Here is a 14,602-nt window from a genome sequence, read left to right as displayed (position 1 = left end):
TTATAGCCTACGGAAATCAGAAAGCTACAACAGTTAACAATTATTTGCAGGATGACGATCCTGCAGAGCAGAAAGACAAATAAAGACATAGACGAGGTTACAAAAGTTCATTTTGGTGAGCTCATTTTGACAGGCAGCTTTGTGAGCACCTCACACGTGTATAAAGGTATAAAGCTGCTGGGAGTGACAGCAAGCACCGACTTTAATACATAAAGAGACCACAGCTGCACGAACCTGTACTGTGTAGGCTATGTTTTACTTTGTTTAATAAATCCAGTGCTCAGGGATGCAACCGAACTTCACTGCTGTAATGTTGTGTAGACAATGTTGTATACATTTATAGGCGAGTCCTCTCTTGCATATCTTTGTGTTTAAGGATACAATTACGGTGTAATTGTTTTGCAGAGACAAGAGAAAACCGGTCGGAGGAGGTAAACTGGTTCTCTGCTGGCTGGAGGAGCTGCTGTGACGTCACTCACTCACACACTATACCGGCTGCTGCTGCGCCTACCAGCGGATCTGAATGTGGGGAAATGACCGAGAGTGACCTCAGAGGAAACACTGTATTTTAGCGTCCGTTCGCCTTATAATTTTATACTTCATTCAGAGCAGTAATGAACGTCACATTTTAGCGTTATATCACTGTGTGAAATACGTTGCATTAGTGGAAGGATTCGTTAGCTGCCGTGTCACTAACTTGAAGACAGCGGGGGCTAACACAGGCTAAGCTAAGCTACGGTAGCCGGGATTGTCAACGCTAGCGGCGGGGCTTGTATATTTGTTTTCCTCACTGCAGATGCTAGGCTAGGCTAGCTGCTGCCATGGATAAAGCCAAGTCAATGATGGACAAGAAAGGAGCGTCGGGGCCCTTTCATGTCACCAACGGACAGGCATTTCACGCTAACGGTAGCTGCTGCAGTGGCTCCACATTCAGCTCCAGCTCCAGCTCCAGCTCTGGACCCAACAGCAGCTCCAGCCCCAGCAGCAGCAGCAGCAGCAGCTTTGAGGCCAGCATGCACCACCTGCACCGCGGGGAAGATGCGGAGTGCAACGGGTCCCCGGCGAAGAGATGCAGGCTACGGAAAAGGACAGAGTCGGTGAGACGGAGCAGACCCCGTAAGTGTCAAACAGTTTGGGGACATTCGACAATTATTATTTTTGCATGTTCTGACATTTTTTCTGGTGGTGGAAGGAAGCGGTGGTGTGTTCTATTTTGTTGTGTATATGCTGCAACCATGGACTGTGTAACACTTAAATCAGCAGGGATTTGCACAACTATCCCCTTTTACAACAAGAGAGCAACAACCTTTGATTCTTCTTGTACTGCCCTTTTTATTTCATTGTTCTTTATGTTTTGAGATGACCATATTGTCCTCTCATGACTCCCTTTTTTCCATCATGTTATATGGTTAGGAGGTTGATTTGTCCAATCTACAAGCCTGCTGTCGTCAGGGAGACCCCCTTTTGTTATTATGAACCTTCAGTTTGCATTTCTTACGCTGTGATTGGTTGGTCGCCCGCTGGTGAAAAAGCTCCTGATAAGTGGGACTGGCTTGCTTCAGCCAATCAGCACTTGCCTCTTGTCTTCAGGAGGCAGAAGGACCCCACCCCCTTATTTACTGAGTATTCAGGATGATGTGAGTAAAGATCATCCGGGAAAACTTGGCAGTTTCTGCGCAGAATGTAGTGAAGTGTCATTTCTTAAGGGTGTGAAGCCTCTTTAAATACCCAAGACCGACTGACTCCTAAGCTTTTAAGCGACACTTTGCTTTATTTCCTTTTTGATTTGTTTTTTGTATACACCTGTGAGCTGATATTTTGCCTCACTATGAAGCTTATAAGTGAAAAAAAACCTGGTAAGTGTGAGTTGGTTTTTATTCAATTGTATTGAGAACAGTGGTGGAGAAAGTATTCACATGTTTTACTCAAGTTAAAGTAGAAATACCACAGTGCACAAATCTTCTGTTAAAAGTGAAATTCCTGCCTTGTCATGTTACTTGTTATGTAAAAACTACAAAACGATTAGCATCAAAATATACTTAAACTACATGTAGTACAATTAATCATTAACAGAATGGTATACTTCTGAATAATTTACTGAATATGATTTTACTGAATGATCATTACTGATGCATTTATGTGAACATTGATTTCATATTTGTATCTGGTAAGGGTTTTGCTTATTTAATCATATTATTGCTCATCATTCATTTTTTTAAATTTGTTGTATTGATCTCAGTTTGCAAAGTAACAAGGAACCAAAGTCAACAGTAAATGTAGAGGATTAAAGTACACTATTTTCCTTTTTAATTGTAGTGTTGTAAAAGTAAACAGAAGCATAAAATACTTAAGTGAAGTGCAAATACCTTTTAAAAGTGTATGCTAGTAGGCTACATTAATTACTAAATATATAGTGTTATTGATTTTCCACAACTGATCGAAAGTCTAGGTATTAAAACGGAGAAATAATTAAAATGTCTCTACTTATTTTATTGTCTTTAATGTCTTAAGTTATTTTGCAGGCAGCTGATTAGTGTTTATGGCTGGGAATGTCAGTGTAAAGTCCTCATGGCCTCTTTTTCATGGCTGCTCAGTCAAAGCCCTAGGGTTTGTTGTGGCTGAGTGTAGCTGTCATGGTAAAACTCATGTTGCTGAAATGTCTGCAGAGAAACCAGCTGCAAGTCTAGTGGCCTTGTTGCTAAGTAATCCCATCAGCATTCCTAAAGAAATCTATCCGTAATTGTTCTAGGGAGAAACTGAGAAAGAGAGGGCAGAGAGGAGACATCCTTTTCAGTTTCTGCTTTCAAGGAAATTTACGTAACTGCCATGGTCTCCTGTGAGAAGCCTGCATAATGCAGTATTCATCCGAATCTGAGCTTGCCAATAGTTAACTAAGATGTTATAGTGTCATCCTAAACGATCATGTTTTTGCAAAATTCTATATACAGTAACATCGATATTGTGATAATGTTGTGGTATTTGCTGCATACATCAATAACTGCATGTCACCTACACATACTCAGAAGCATTATTCATTTATTATGTTGCTCCAACTAAAAGGTTGTATGACTATATATTGCATTTCTTATGATCCTCCTCTTTAGATTGAATCCTTTCTAATTTAGTTAAGTGTATGTTTATCGACAGCACTTAATCTTAGTCTGACCAGTCGTACTTGAATAGTAAACAACAGCTTTACATTGTTGTCAACAGAAAGGGGCATAAGTAAATAACACAATTCCTCTCTCTGATAGTTTGCGCTGTATTTCATTTCAGATGGTTAAGCACCGTATAACAGTACATTTTCTGTACATTTTTCCTTGATTGATGGATCCATGGAACTCATTAAAGTTTGCAATGGATATGCATTCAACGTTAACAATACCACTGCACTGGCTATTTCCTTCCACTGTAATAGAAAAAGATGACGTAGTTTTTCTATCAGTAGTTTATTCTTTGAAAACACAACAAGATAAAACCCAATCACCAAGTGCAAAAATGTACAAGAACGTGGTGGTGATTTAAAAGACACACCACACACAGTATGTACTCCTGATTCTGTATCTGTGAGTAAGACGAGATATCTCGTTTGTAAGATGTACTAAGGTATGAAAACATTGTGATAAAACTCTACCAAACACACAAATGACATTCTTCTCATATCTCATAAAATGGTTTGATTAATGATGGTAAAAAAGAAAAGTCACACTGCTGACCACAAATTGATTATTTGCCGTGGTTTGTTGTGGTGCTCAGTCGCCTGAGAAAGAGAGAACCCACCCCAGCATCAGCCCAGATTACGTCATTAAAGGGACTTCTCAATAGTAAACTTTGAAATGTCCGGTCATAGCTCCTGTGCTTTCTGGCTGAGTTATCCTTGGATAGAGTCCAGCCGTCCTGATAAACCCGGATAACCCTCTGAGCTTTTCCCCAGTGTGGTCCGACCCAGGAATGTGTTCCTCTCTGGGATGTGATTTTTCACTTTTGTTCTAGGGTCCGTTTTCTAACTAGTGTTTAGGGGGGGGGGTAAGATAGGGGTTACTTTGGGGTAACGCTGCCTGGCTGCAGTACCTCTTGTTTACACCAGAAGTTACACTCCAGCAACCTTCACTGACTGTCTCCTGAAACAGAATTGCATTTGATGGAACCAACAGTTTAACCAGCCCTTCACATTCACTTTTAAACTCTATATCTTTTGCATTGATTCGATTTGTCTTCTATTTTCATTCTGAGGTTTGGGGTATTTTAGGGACCTTTTTCGTTTTTCAGTACAGAGGAAAAGCCACAGAAAGGAAAAGTGAAGACAGGAAATGTGCAAACACACGGGTAATTTCTAAGATTAACGATAGAGATTGTGTACTGAAGGAATGAGCATGACATACTTTTCTATTTAAGGTTCAGGACATATTACATTAAGTTTTATTTAGCTGACACTTTTATCCGAAGCGATTAACAATAGGTAGAATAAACCATGAAGATGCAATCTCAGAACAGCAATAGGTTTTTATTTTTGTGTCATGATTATTGGCCAATGTATAGGGTGTTGATGTTTTTTGTGTGTATTTCCATAAGCCCTTGTATCTTACCTTAATATCTTTGTTGAACCAAAAGCAGTTAGTGGACAGAGGATCTTTGAAGGAGTCGTGTTGCATCATCACCTCTGCTGTGGGGTCAGGCTAAAATAAAACAGAGAGCTCCGCAGTATTAGTAGGCTATATTATTATTTTTAGTATACATTGTCAAGTCAAAGAGCTGCTCCTAAAAAAAGAATACTTTGATAAAAACCGACACATTGGAAGGGGTCTAATTTTGTTGTTCAGTGTAATTGTGATTTTTGGAAATTCGTTTTTTCATACAGTATTAGCAGCAGTGTCACCGATACCAATACGTTTTATTTGCAAGGCCACCATTTGTTTTTGCCCCAGCCTTCCAAGAAATCTGATGAATGCACAGCATGAAATGTTTTTATATCCGTGTTTGAGACCTTTTGTGTGGATTTTGACTAAAATTCATTGAGCTACAGATACCAAGGTCTTATGAAGTACACACAAAGGCATACTTTTCTGGGAACCAAGCGATAGATTTCACAGTCACATTATTGAGACTAGTATTTAGCTGCTGATACAAAGTGATGTTTGTGGGGTGGACCTGGAAGGGTACATTTGATTGGCAGTGCTAACGGAAAATGATCATTCTAGCTAATAAGAATCAGATTCAAATTACAAAGAAGTTGAACCCCTTGGATGTTTTTTGTTTTAATGAGATGGCGACTTATTAACTTTTTAAGTGAGAGGCTCTGTAGTAAGAGAATAACTCCGATAAAAATATACAGCTCTGCCACAGGTCGAGTCAATGTTCCACCGCTTTCTGTTGCATCCCGATCGTGAACAGGGCTAACTAGTTTCAGTCAGGATGGAGGGGGCCGAAACTCGTCATTCAATCTGACACCGCGCACAACTGTATATTCTTTAAGACTAAAAAACAAAAAGTATTTCTGTACTCATTCTCTGTCTTCCCTTTTTAAATTGATTATGATATTTATTGTATTAGACAGAGTAGGGAAAGGAGCCGCCACATTGTCTGTTTGTTTTGCCAGCTTTAGAAATCTAGTAGTAGTAGATGGGAGGGCAAATGTTTGAAATGTGGTATTCATTTTATACAGCAGTAATATTGCTCCACTTTAAGAAATAGTGGTTGTAGTAGTTGCTGGTGTGTTTTCTTGTCCTATCACACAAACTTGATGTCCAAGTGTTGCTCTTGTCCTGTGCTTTCTGTGCACCAGACCTCTGTGTTAAACCTGCGATTACATGTTTAGCAATAGGATGTTGATAATCTGTGGAAAAACACATATTTATGATCCCTTCTCGTCAGGTTATTCAAGTCCGACTGCGCTGTGCAAGGTATAGATGTGTTAGGCCGGAAACCTTTCCCCTATTTAGATATAAATCACCCCCCCCCCCCCCCCCCCCCCCCCCCCCCTACCCTGCTCCTTGCCACACTGACCTTTGGCTTTACACAGATTGTGTGTGTGTGCTTTTTAAATAGAATGCCAGGATAAGTGTGCGCCTTTGTGTGCTAATGGACATTTACATTTTAACTTAATCTTTCAAGGAAGGTTTTTAAGTTTAACAACAATGCTTTTAGTTAGGAGATACATGCAATGGTCTAGGACAGTTGGACAGAAGATATGTGTATAATTAGCCACAGGGCTGCAGTGAATGAAGTCGAGAAAGAATGTAGGCTGGCACGTTGTATTCCTGTGGCGCCCTTTAAGTCCGTGCTTCATGTGTCTCGACATCACAGCCAGGTGACAGTTAGCCCGTTTCCTCAGGCAAAGCCAAGCATCTTCGTGGTTAGTGTTTTTTTCCACTGCGCAAGTTAATGATCGTCGCAGGAAAGGTGAAGTCAATGGATGTCAAGAATCCTAATAACAAAACCGGTTTCGTGAAAATACCCTTTGTTCAAATAGCAGCTCAGACGTTTGGTTTGAGTGATTGTTATCTAGCTAGCATATTGAAGACTGTAAAACCTGTTTCAAGTATTTTACCTTCAGGAGAAGATTTTAACGATGACTTGAACGATGATTTGCATAAATAATTGTATTCTTTCCCACACATCATCTTCCTCCTAGCCGCACAGTGAATAGAGTTCACTCTTGTTTAGTTTCTGAAACACAAGCACTTTTTAATCAAGAAGAATTTGTCGTCACGAGAATGAGTGTCACGCAGTCTTATAATTTGAGCAATTTCCACTTTAACTACATTATTGGTGTTCCATTTCCCATACTACTATATTATTTAAAATGCCAGAAAGAAATTAGTATGTCACATTATGTCAAATGCAGAATGCCTAAAATACCACGATGTCTTGCTTGCATTTGCAGAGACCAAGCCAGCTGACTTTTCCGACCCACAACCTTTTGCACAGCAGATTTATGAGCAAGAGGCTCAAAGTTCACGTTGCAATGTTATGCAGACGTAATATGTCCCAATTGTACGCACACTGCATGCAACAGAACAGCTGCAGCACCTACTTAAAGTAAAAATAAATAGTTTGCCATTCGTTATGCCTCCATTGTCTTTTTGCACAAATGTAAAGAAAGGTTCAATTTGAGGATATAGCATTAGCAATAACACATAATACTGTTTCGTAGTAACTCAAAATATCAGTAAGACATGTTTTTGTTTCTTTCAGAGAACAAGCCGTGATTTGTGGTACTGTTATGTCACAATGATGACATTTAAATGTATTTTTTTATATTTAGATAATGTCACGGGTTTGGTTGTGAAAGAGCTTTTGGCTGAGGCTGTGGAGGAAGATGTGATTGTCACTTGAGGAAAACACCGTCATGTACCTTGGGTGGCCTCTAAAAGTGTTACTCAATATTCTATCAGAGAAGAGATCATATTCCTGGTTACTAGTCCTGCCCAGGATTTCATACAACCGCGATAAAGAATCATGTTTCTGGCAAAAGAATGTTTGTTAAAAACCATCAAGTTGTTTTTAAAGATAATCTATACAGCTATGTTAGCGACACAAATATTTTTCCAGAGTGAACGTAACAAAATCTATGCCTCTTAACTCGTGTTTACAGACATCAGAGCAGGTCAGTAGGTGAAAGGGGACTCTAACAAAAAGTCAAACCAATAAAAAGGAGGTGATGGGTGACCCCTGCTGAAAAGTAACCAAACACCAACCTGTAGTAGAGTAGCAGCAGGTGGAGAGCTAACGCTTATACCATCAGCAGCGATGGTGGTGCTAACACTCGGATACTTTCAGTAACTACAGGTTTCACAAACCTAGTGCACTAAATACCATGAACTCCTCAACAAATAAAACTACAACAGCACTACGGACTATGACATACTTCCGATACAAAATATGAAGTGTAATGTTGCAGATGTATAGGGAATATCATATGCATAACGGCATAGACACCAATATCAAAGGGACAGCTACGCCATCTTCATTACCAGCCAACACTTCCTTTAAAGAACAACAAAGTTGGTGTTGCATCATTTTGAACTGACTGCACCCCAGTGGTATTATCAATGACTCATAACTTAAAATAAGTCCACTGTCACTGTCACTAATCTAATTCACTACGAACAATATCCTATCAAATGTGACATGATGAACAGTAAACACTAGATTACATGTGGAAGGTTATTCAAGTTCATTTGTGGGCCTTGTAACTCGCTGCTAATACAGAACATGACGCCAAATACTGCTTATTATTACAAATGGTTCTTTTTTAAGTTAGTCTAGTATGCATGGATTGCTCATACCATTATAAAGCATGAAATGCATGCTTTTGGTGGCTCTAATCTTAAAGTGGACTTTGCCTCAGTATGTCGGACAGAATCGTTAAGATACCTTCAACTCACTGCTGTCAAAACAGTTGAATCTTCTGAACGACGCGCAGGAGAAATGCTGAAGGCACGGACAGGACCAGAGTTACCACAGTTTAACACGCCTTTACATCTAAAAGTTAAGTGTTACTACTGTTAAACCAGTCGGGAAGACGAATTTATTATTCTTCAAAAATCTCAGCATGATTTGTCTTAACTGTTTAACTTGCAATACCTAGAGCAGACACATTAAAAGGTTATTCAATTCACTTCTATTTCCAGCTTCTTTACAGTTAATATTGTTTGGCTGTATGTAGGTCAACACAAGATATTTCAACTTGAAGACAATAGCTCGGGCTTCAGAAACAATGATGGCTGTCTTTTCACTTTTTATTCAGGTGATCGGATGAATTCACTTGCTTATTTGAGCAGATTCTTCATAACTAGAGTTGTTTATATGTGAGCTAGCCTGTCATCAGGTTGACATGATGAGAGCATGTTGATGTTGGGACAAAAATAGCTTTTCTCTAAGACACAATGTCTTTAGCTTCACTGAACCAGAACAGCCAGATATGTGTTAAACTGCCAATGTAAATACAAGTGAATCAATGCTGGTGGCTTTTTCAAATAGCAGCATATGCATGGATGAAATGGAAAAGATCCTTCTGCCAAGAGAGAAAACATTTGATGTAGGATTTTCTTCAAATGTAGTTTAAACCAAATAGGATTTTTATTAAGATGTTTCTGTTGAGTTCTGTATTTATTGATTTGCGTCTGTATTTTAACATTTAAAACTAATGTTATCTATATGATTTGTCTGATATAACCCTCATCAAATACTATTTTTTTTTATATTCTTTATGAAAAACATGGAAATGTTACTTACATTTCAAGGAAAATTCTTACAGTTTGGCAACTTAAATGTTTTTAGATATGTGACAATTAGGGCTGCAGCAATATAATCTGGTGATCAACACAATTAACTAATATGAAACGGGTACTAGTAAATGTTTGAAATATCTTTGCTTGGAAAATGCAGATTGCAAATCATTTCCGCTGTTAATTATCTTTCAAACAAAGCGCACTGAATTCATTGAAAAGTCTTAGAAAGGCTGATGTGCCTCTGAGTTAAATGTAACGGTTGCTTTGCAGAGCATTAAAAACGTCCTGCAGCATCACTTCTCTCCCGTCCATGCCAGTAAATCGTACTCTGATTGAATTAGATTGATAGAGAGACAAGAAGAGAGCGAAGCCGGGAAGCGTAGGATGAGAAGAGGAAATAGAAAACTGAGAGAGCAGGAAGGGAGGTTTAGTCGTGAAAAGGGAATAGACCGAATGGCAGATAGAGAAAGAAAAGGAAAGATAGGCTGATGGAGATGGAGCTAAATGAAAGAGAAAATAGGAGGCTGGAGAAGAAATGATGGAGGGGGGTAGCCTGTTTCCATGGCGACTGTGGCTCTTGTTGAGCTATGGTGGGTTTTTTTTCCCCTCTGGCCGGTTGTGCTGGAGGATTCTTTTTACTGTTCTCCTAAACCAAATATCCAGACCAGACTGTGTCCTCGCTTCAATCCTCTCTCACTTCCTCTGCAGGAGGGTTATACAGCTGCTTTTACACAACTGATGCATAGAATGATGCAGGCTGGACCCCTTTAAATAAGAAATGTATATTTGGTGTAACAGGTTGATCTCTGGTTTTCATTGGTAGCAAAGACTCCAGTCTGGGGCTGCTATTATTATTATTAATTCTTTTTTATATAAATTGGCAAAAATATGTCTGCCATTAGGATTTCCCAGAGTCTTACAATTTTCTATTCAAATATCCCAATATATTTGACCATTTAGTATTATACAATGCAACAACAAAAAGTAGAAAATCGTCACAATTGAGAAGTTGCAAATATCTGTTTTTTTACTTGACAAATGGTTAATCGGTTATTTCAAATGGCAGTTCTTTTTCTATTAGTTGTATTAATTGAGTACCTGTTTTCCAGTGTAATGTAGTTCATACACTTAACTGCTAAAATAATAGAAATACAGAATAACACTGACACGTCTCATTATTTCTAAATGGATATCCTGTATTTCTTACGTTTTTTTTGGTTGTGACTTTGATCATTTGTATGTCAAGATGCTCTCTGGTTTTGATCTTCACCATGTCTTGTTTGAAGTAAAGAGTAACATTATGTTGTCATTCTTCTCTCCAGCCTTCCCCTGGTTTGGTATGGACATCGGCGGCACGCTGGTGAAGTTGGTGTACTTTGAGCCAGTCGACATAACAGCAGAGGAAGAACAGGAAGAAGTGGAAAACCTCAAGTCCATCCGGCGCTACCTCACCTCAAACGTGGCCTATGGTAAATCCACACACACACACACACACACCTCTGTTGTTACACCCACATTCTTGCATCTCTAGACTCAGTTGTGTACCTAAGAAAGGGCAAGGGAGGTCAAGGACACTATGAAGATAGCAAAGATTATAGAAAGTTCTCAGTTGAACTTTAACCACTGCATTAAGAAGAGTGTGTTTGCACTTTCTTTTTTCTTTTTTGAATTTCTTGTGTGCAGATTTACCAGACAATACAATTTTTTTCACATTTTTGGTTTTCTTATTACAGGAAATTGCACTACTACCCCTCTTTTGTTACATATACAACAGAATCCCTCCCACCCTCACAAGAACTGGAAAGTTGGTCACGTGTTTGCACTTTCTAAATGGACATGAGTGCATTGTTACAGAATCTTATAGTTTGATAATCATTCCCTCCCTCGCTCAGGTAAAACGGGCGTCCGTGACGTCCACCTGGAGCTGAGGAACCTGACCATGTGCGGCCGGACGGGGAACCTGCACTTCATCCGCTTCCCGACGCAGGCCATGCCCCGCTTCATCCAGATGGGGCGGGACAAGAACTTCTCCAGCCTGCACACGACTCTCTGCGCCACCGGGGGCGGGGCCTACAAGTTCGAGAATGAATTCAGATCGGTGAGGCCAGAGAACGTGCTTGAATAGTTTTATGCAAAAATGTCCAAATAACAACATTTCTCATTGCAAGCATATGTTTACTGCTGCAAATACAGGAACAATGCAGAAAATGAATATGTGTCTAATATGGCAATCAATTATTCACCAGCTTCTCAAATGGGAGGATTCTCAAATGTATTTTCTTGGGCTGCTGGTTGAACAAAAAAAACACACCTTGCCCAGTAGAAAGTACAACATGCATTTTCTAGTAGTTCTATTGACCACACAATTAGGCGTAAAAGTAATTGGCAAATGAATCAATAATGAAAACAACCATTAGTGCAGCCTCAGTCCAGGCTAACAACACCATGTAAACAGCTTTGTCATATTTCCAGTCAACAGAATTAAAATTCCCACCAGTTCTAATCTGGTTTGAGCAGAAATGTCTGTGCTTCTCAATGACTTTGCATTTTATTGAGGTTAGTAGCTCATTCTTGCGTTATGATTTTTGGACGTGAGCACATTTTGACATCTGTCCGTCTCAGTGCCTGTCTACCTGAGTTCATTGACCCTCTCTGCAGTGCAGTACCAGATCAATGAACTCTCTTGGCTCTGCAGGAGAAACTAAGCAGAAACATGCACACTTCCGACCTAAAGTGCTTTGTAAATCATTCTGGGTTAATGCTTCCAAGGAACGATCTTTTACTTTAAATCATCTTAAATGGCTGAAACCTCGCTGATGTGTTTATTTGAACGGTTTCTCTTCCTCCGCTCTCTGTGCTGCAGATGGCCGACCTGGAGCTGCTGAAGCTGGACGAGCTAGACTGCCTGATCCGGGGTCTGCTGTACGTGGACAGGGTTAGCTTCAACGGACACCCAGAGGGATACTACTTCGAGAACCCCTCGGACACCCAGAGCTGCGTGAAGAAGACCTGCACCCTGGACAACCCTTTCCCCATGCTGCTGGTCAACATCGGCTCTGGGGTCTCCATCCTGGCCGTTTACTCAGAGAACGACTACAAACGCGTGACTGGGACCAGGTGAGGAAACCAGCTCAAACCCACAAGCAGCGACATTGTTAACGGGAAGCTTAGACTGATATCAATGACACTAAATGTTGTCCTTTGAGCCCAAAAACACTAACAAGAATCCACTTGTTTCGTTCTACTGAAGTCCACCTAGTGCCCTAAAGCAGCGAGTTGTTTTGCGTGAATGAAAATGTGCAAAAGGTGAAGGTGGCTGCATACCTTTTACAGCTTAAAAAGATAAGCCAGAATCGTCGGTTGTTGACTTCCAGCTGTTCTTTATCTATGGTTACCTTATGTACCTTCTATGTAATAGAAGGAGGATATTGTGATTAGATAGTGAGCTGGTGAAAACAAAGAAGTCCCGCCCAGACATGATGAAATCATGTTGACGACAGAAATAGTATACTATGTTCCTTGTTCCTAAGACTGAACACTTTGTCTTTAAATATGTGCCTAACTGAACTGGAACTACCAGATACTTGTTAAATTGCCAATGCAAGTGGTTTCTTAAAATAGCCAAATGTTCACAGCTACAATAGAAAAGATTCTAAGGCCAATTATTTTTAGTTCCGATTTAACCACCTTGATTTTATAGGCTAAGAATTTATTGTTAAGATTATGCGATCATATTTTTTGATCGCATGAGGCAAACTAAAACATTTTCTTGTTTTAGTTTTTCTTACAGATCTGTCAACCCAGATCTCATTTCATCACATTATCATAAATGTCCCTAAGAATAATTTTCTTTATCATTTAATCTACTGATACATTTTTAACAAAAGATTAAATAATGCTATTTCTCAGAGCTCATAGCAAATGTATGCACTTTCCAGATATATACATTTTACAATGATGCATGACATTATATGCATATTGAGAGCATATTGATGTGGAAAAAGTAGTTCACCCATTAAATCAGCCAAGGCAACACAGTTCATTCTTCTTAAACTTATTCCAAATGTATGGTATACTATTAATGGGAAAAGTTGGATTATTCGGTTCAAAACAACTCTCCCATATTTTCCTCTCGTTCCCTTACTTGAACTAAGCTTGTTCACTTCCTCTCTCACCTTTAGTCTGGGTGGCGGTACATTCCTGGGCCTCTGCTGCCTGCTGACGGGCTGCGAGACGTTCGAGGAGGCCTTGGAAATGGCCAGCAAGGGCGACTCTACCAACGTGGACAAACTGGTGAAAGATATCTACGGAGGAGACTACGAGCGCTTCGGCTTGCAGGGCTCTGCTGTCGCCTCCAGGTGAGAGGGACCAGGGTCTCCTGAGGGTCAACATGCAAACACTTCAGCAAGACCTCCTCTGATTGCTTGACTTGGAAAACACTGATTTTGGTACAGCCGTGAAGTATATCTCAATAATAGTGCTCTATATATTGCTTAGTAAAAATCTGGATAAACCTAGACTGAACTTCTTGGAACAAAATATACAAATAATTAAGTTATATGATATAAATAATTGCATTAATTATGTAAAGTGGATGAAACAGGCTCAATGCGCACATTTATTTTTTCAAATTATTAAGGAAGTTGGTCAAACAACATAAACATGAATCAAATTAGTGTGAAACCACAGTGCCGTGTTGTGCTCTGTATGTATGGCTGCACAAAGGATAAAGTAATAACACAAATACACCTAACAGCAAATGCGGTATGAAATCATAGCCTACTAGGCACACACACATAAACACACTCTTACTTGCGTGCAAACTTGGACCTTTGCTTGCTAATCTGGGTTTGGCTATATAAATTAAACCTGCAGCTCTGTGTTCAAAGGTTGATCCATGAAGCAAAGTGAGAAGCAGATTGTATCAGTCTTCACATTATTATCACCGTTTCATGTTTTTTATATTGAAATTAAACACACACTTAATAACACAGGTTATTGTGACATTACCAGAGGGTCATGTTCTGTGTGTTTGGTCATAAGTTCATCAAACTTGAGTAGCACTCATGAGGAAAGTGTGTCTGTGTTAATGTTTACATGTCAATGTTTCTGATGGTCTGTTTTTTTGCAGTTTTGGTCACATGATGAGCAAAGAGAAGCGAGACAGCATCAGTAAGGAAGACCTGGCTAAAGCCACACTGGTCACCATCACAAACAACATAGGATCCATTGCACGGATGTGTGCAGTCAACGAGGTACACACACACATACTCATGCTGCAACACATGTGCACCCTTACAATTTTCTGAATGGGATTCATCTCTACCCAGTTAAATGAAAAATAAAGAAACAGAGTAACTTTGATAAAG

General features: G+C 39.6%; 1 protein-coding gene across 2 annotated transcripts in view; it reads left to right on the top strand.

Annotated features, from left to right (window-relative positions):
* The first annotated feature begins 483 nt into the window (after window positions 1-483).
* Window positions 484-14,602, top strand: part of pank1a (pantothenate kinase 1a) — a 21,675-nt gene continuing 7,556 nt past the window's right edge. Inside the window, exons 1-6 of one of the 2 annotated variants that reach the window (XM_034151794.1) lie at window positions 484-1,116; window positions 10,556-10,702; window positions 11,126-11,331; window positions 12,097-12,350; window positions 13,415-13,591; window positions 14,365-14,488. In XM_034151794.1, coding sequence (XP_034007685.1) covers window positions 822-1,116; window positions 10,556-10,702; window positions 11,126-11,331; window positions 12,097-12,350; window positions 13,415-13,591; window positions 14,365-14,488 — 1,203 coding nt within the window. In that variant the 5' untranslated portion in view covers window positions 484-821. Of the gene's footprint in view, window positions 1,117-1,646; window positions 1,857-10,555; window positions 10,703-11,125; window positions 11,332-12,096; window positions 12,351-13,414; window positions 13,592-14,364; window positions 14,489-14,602 lie in introns of those variants that run through there. The other variant, XM_034151795.1, reaches the window with a different exon arrangement.

The sequence above is a fragment of the Trematomus bernacchii genome, unplaced genomic scaffold (genome assembly GCF_902827165.1).
Source record: "Trematomus bernacchii unplaced genomic scaffold, fTreBer1.1, whole genome shotgun sequence".
NCBI classification, from domain to species: Eukaryota; Metazoa; Chordata; class Actinopteri; order Perciformes; family Nototheniidae; genus Trematomus; species Trematomus bernacchii.
This window is presented reverse-complemented; position numbering and strand designations above follow the sequence as displayed.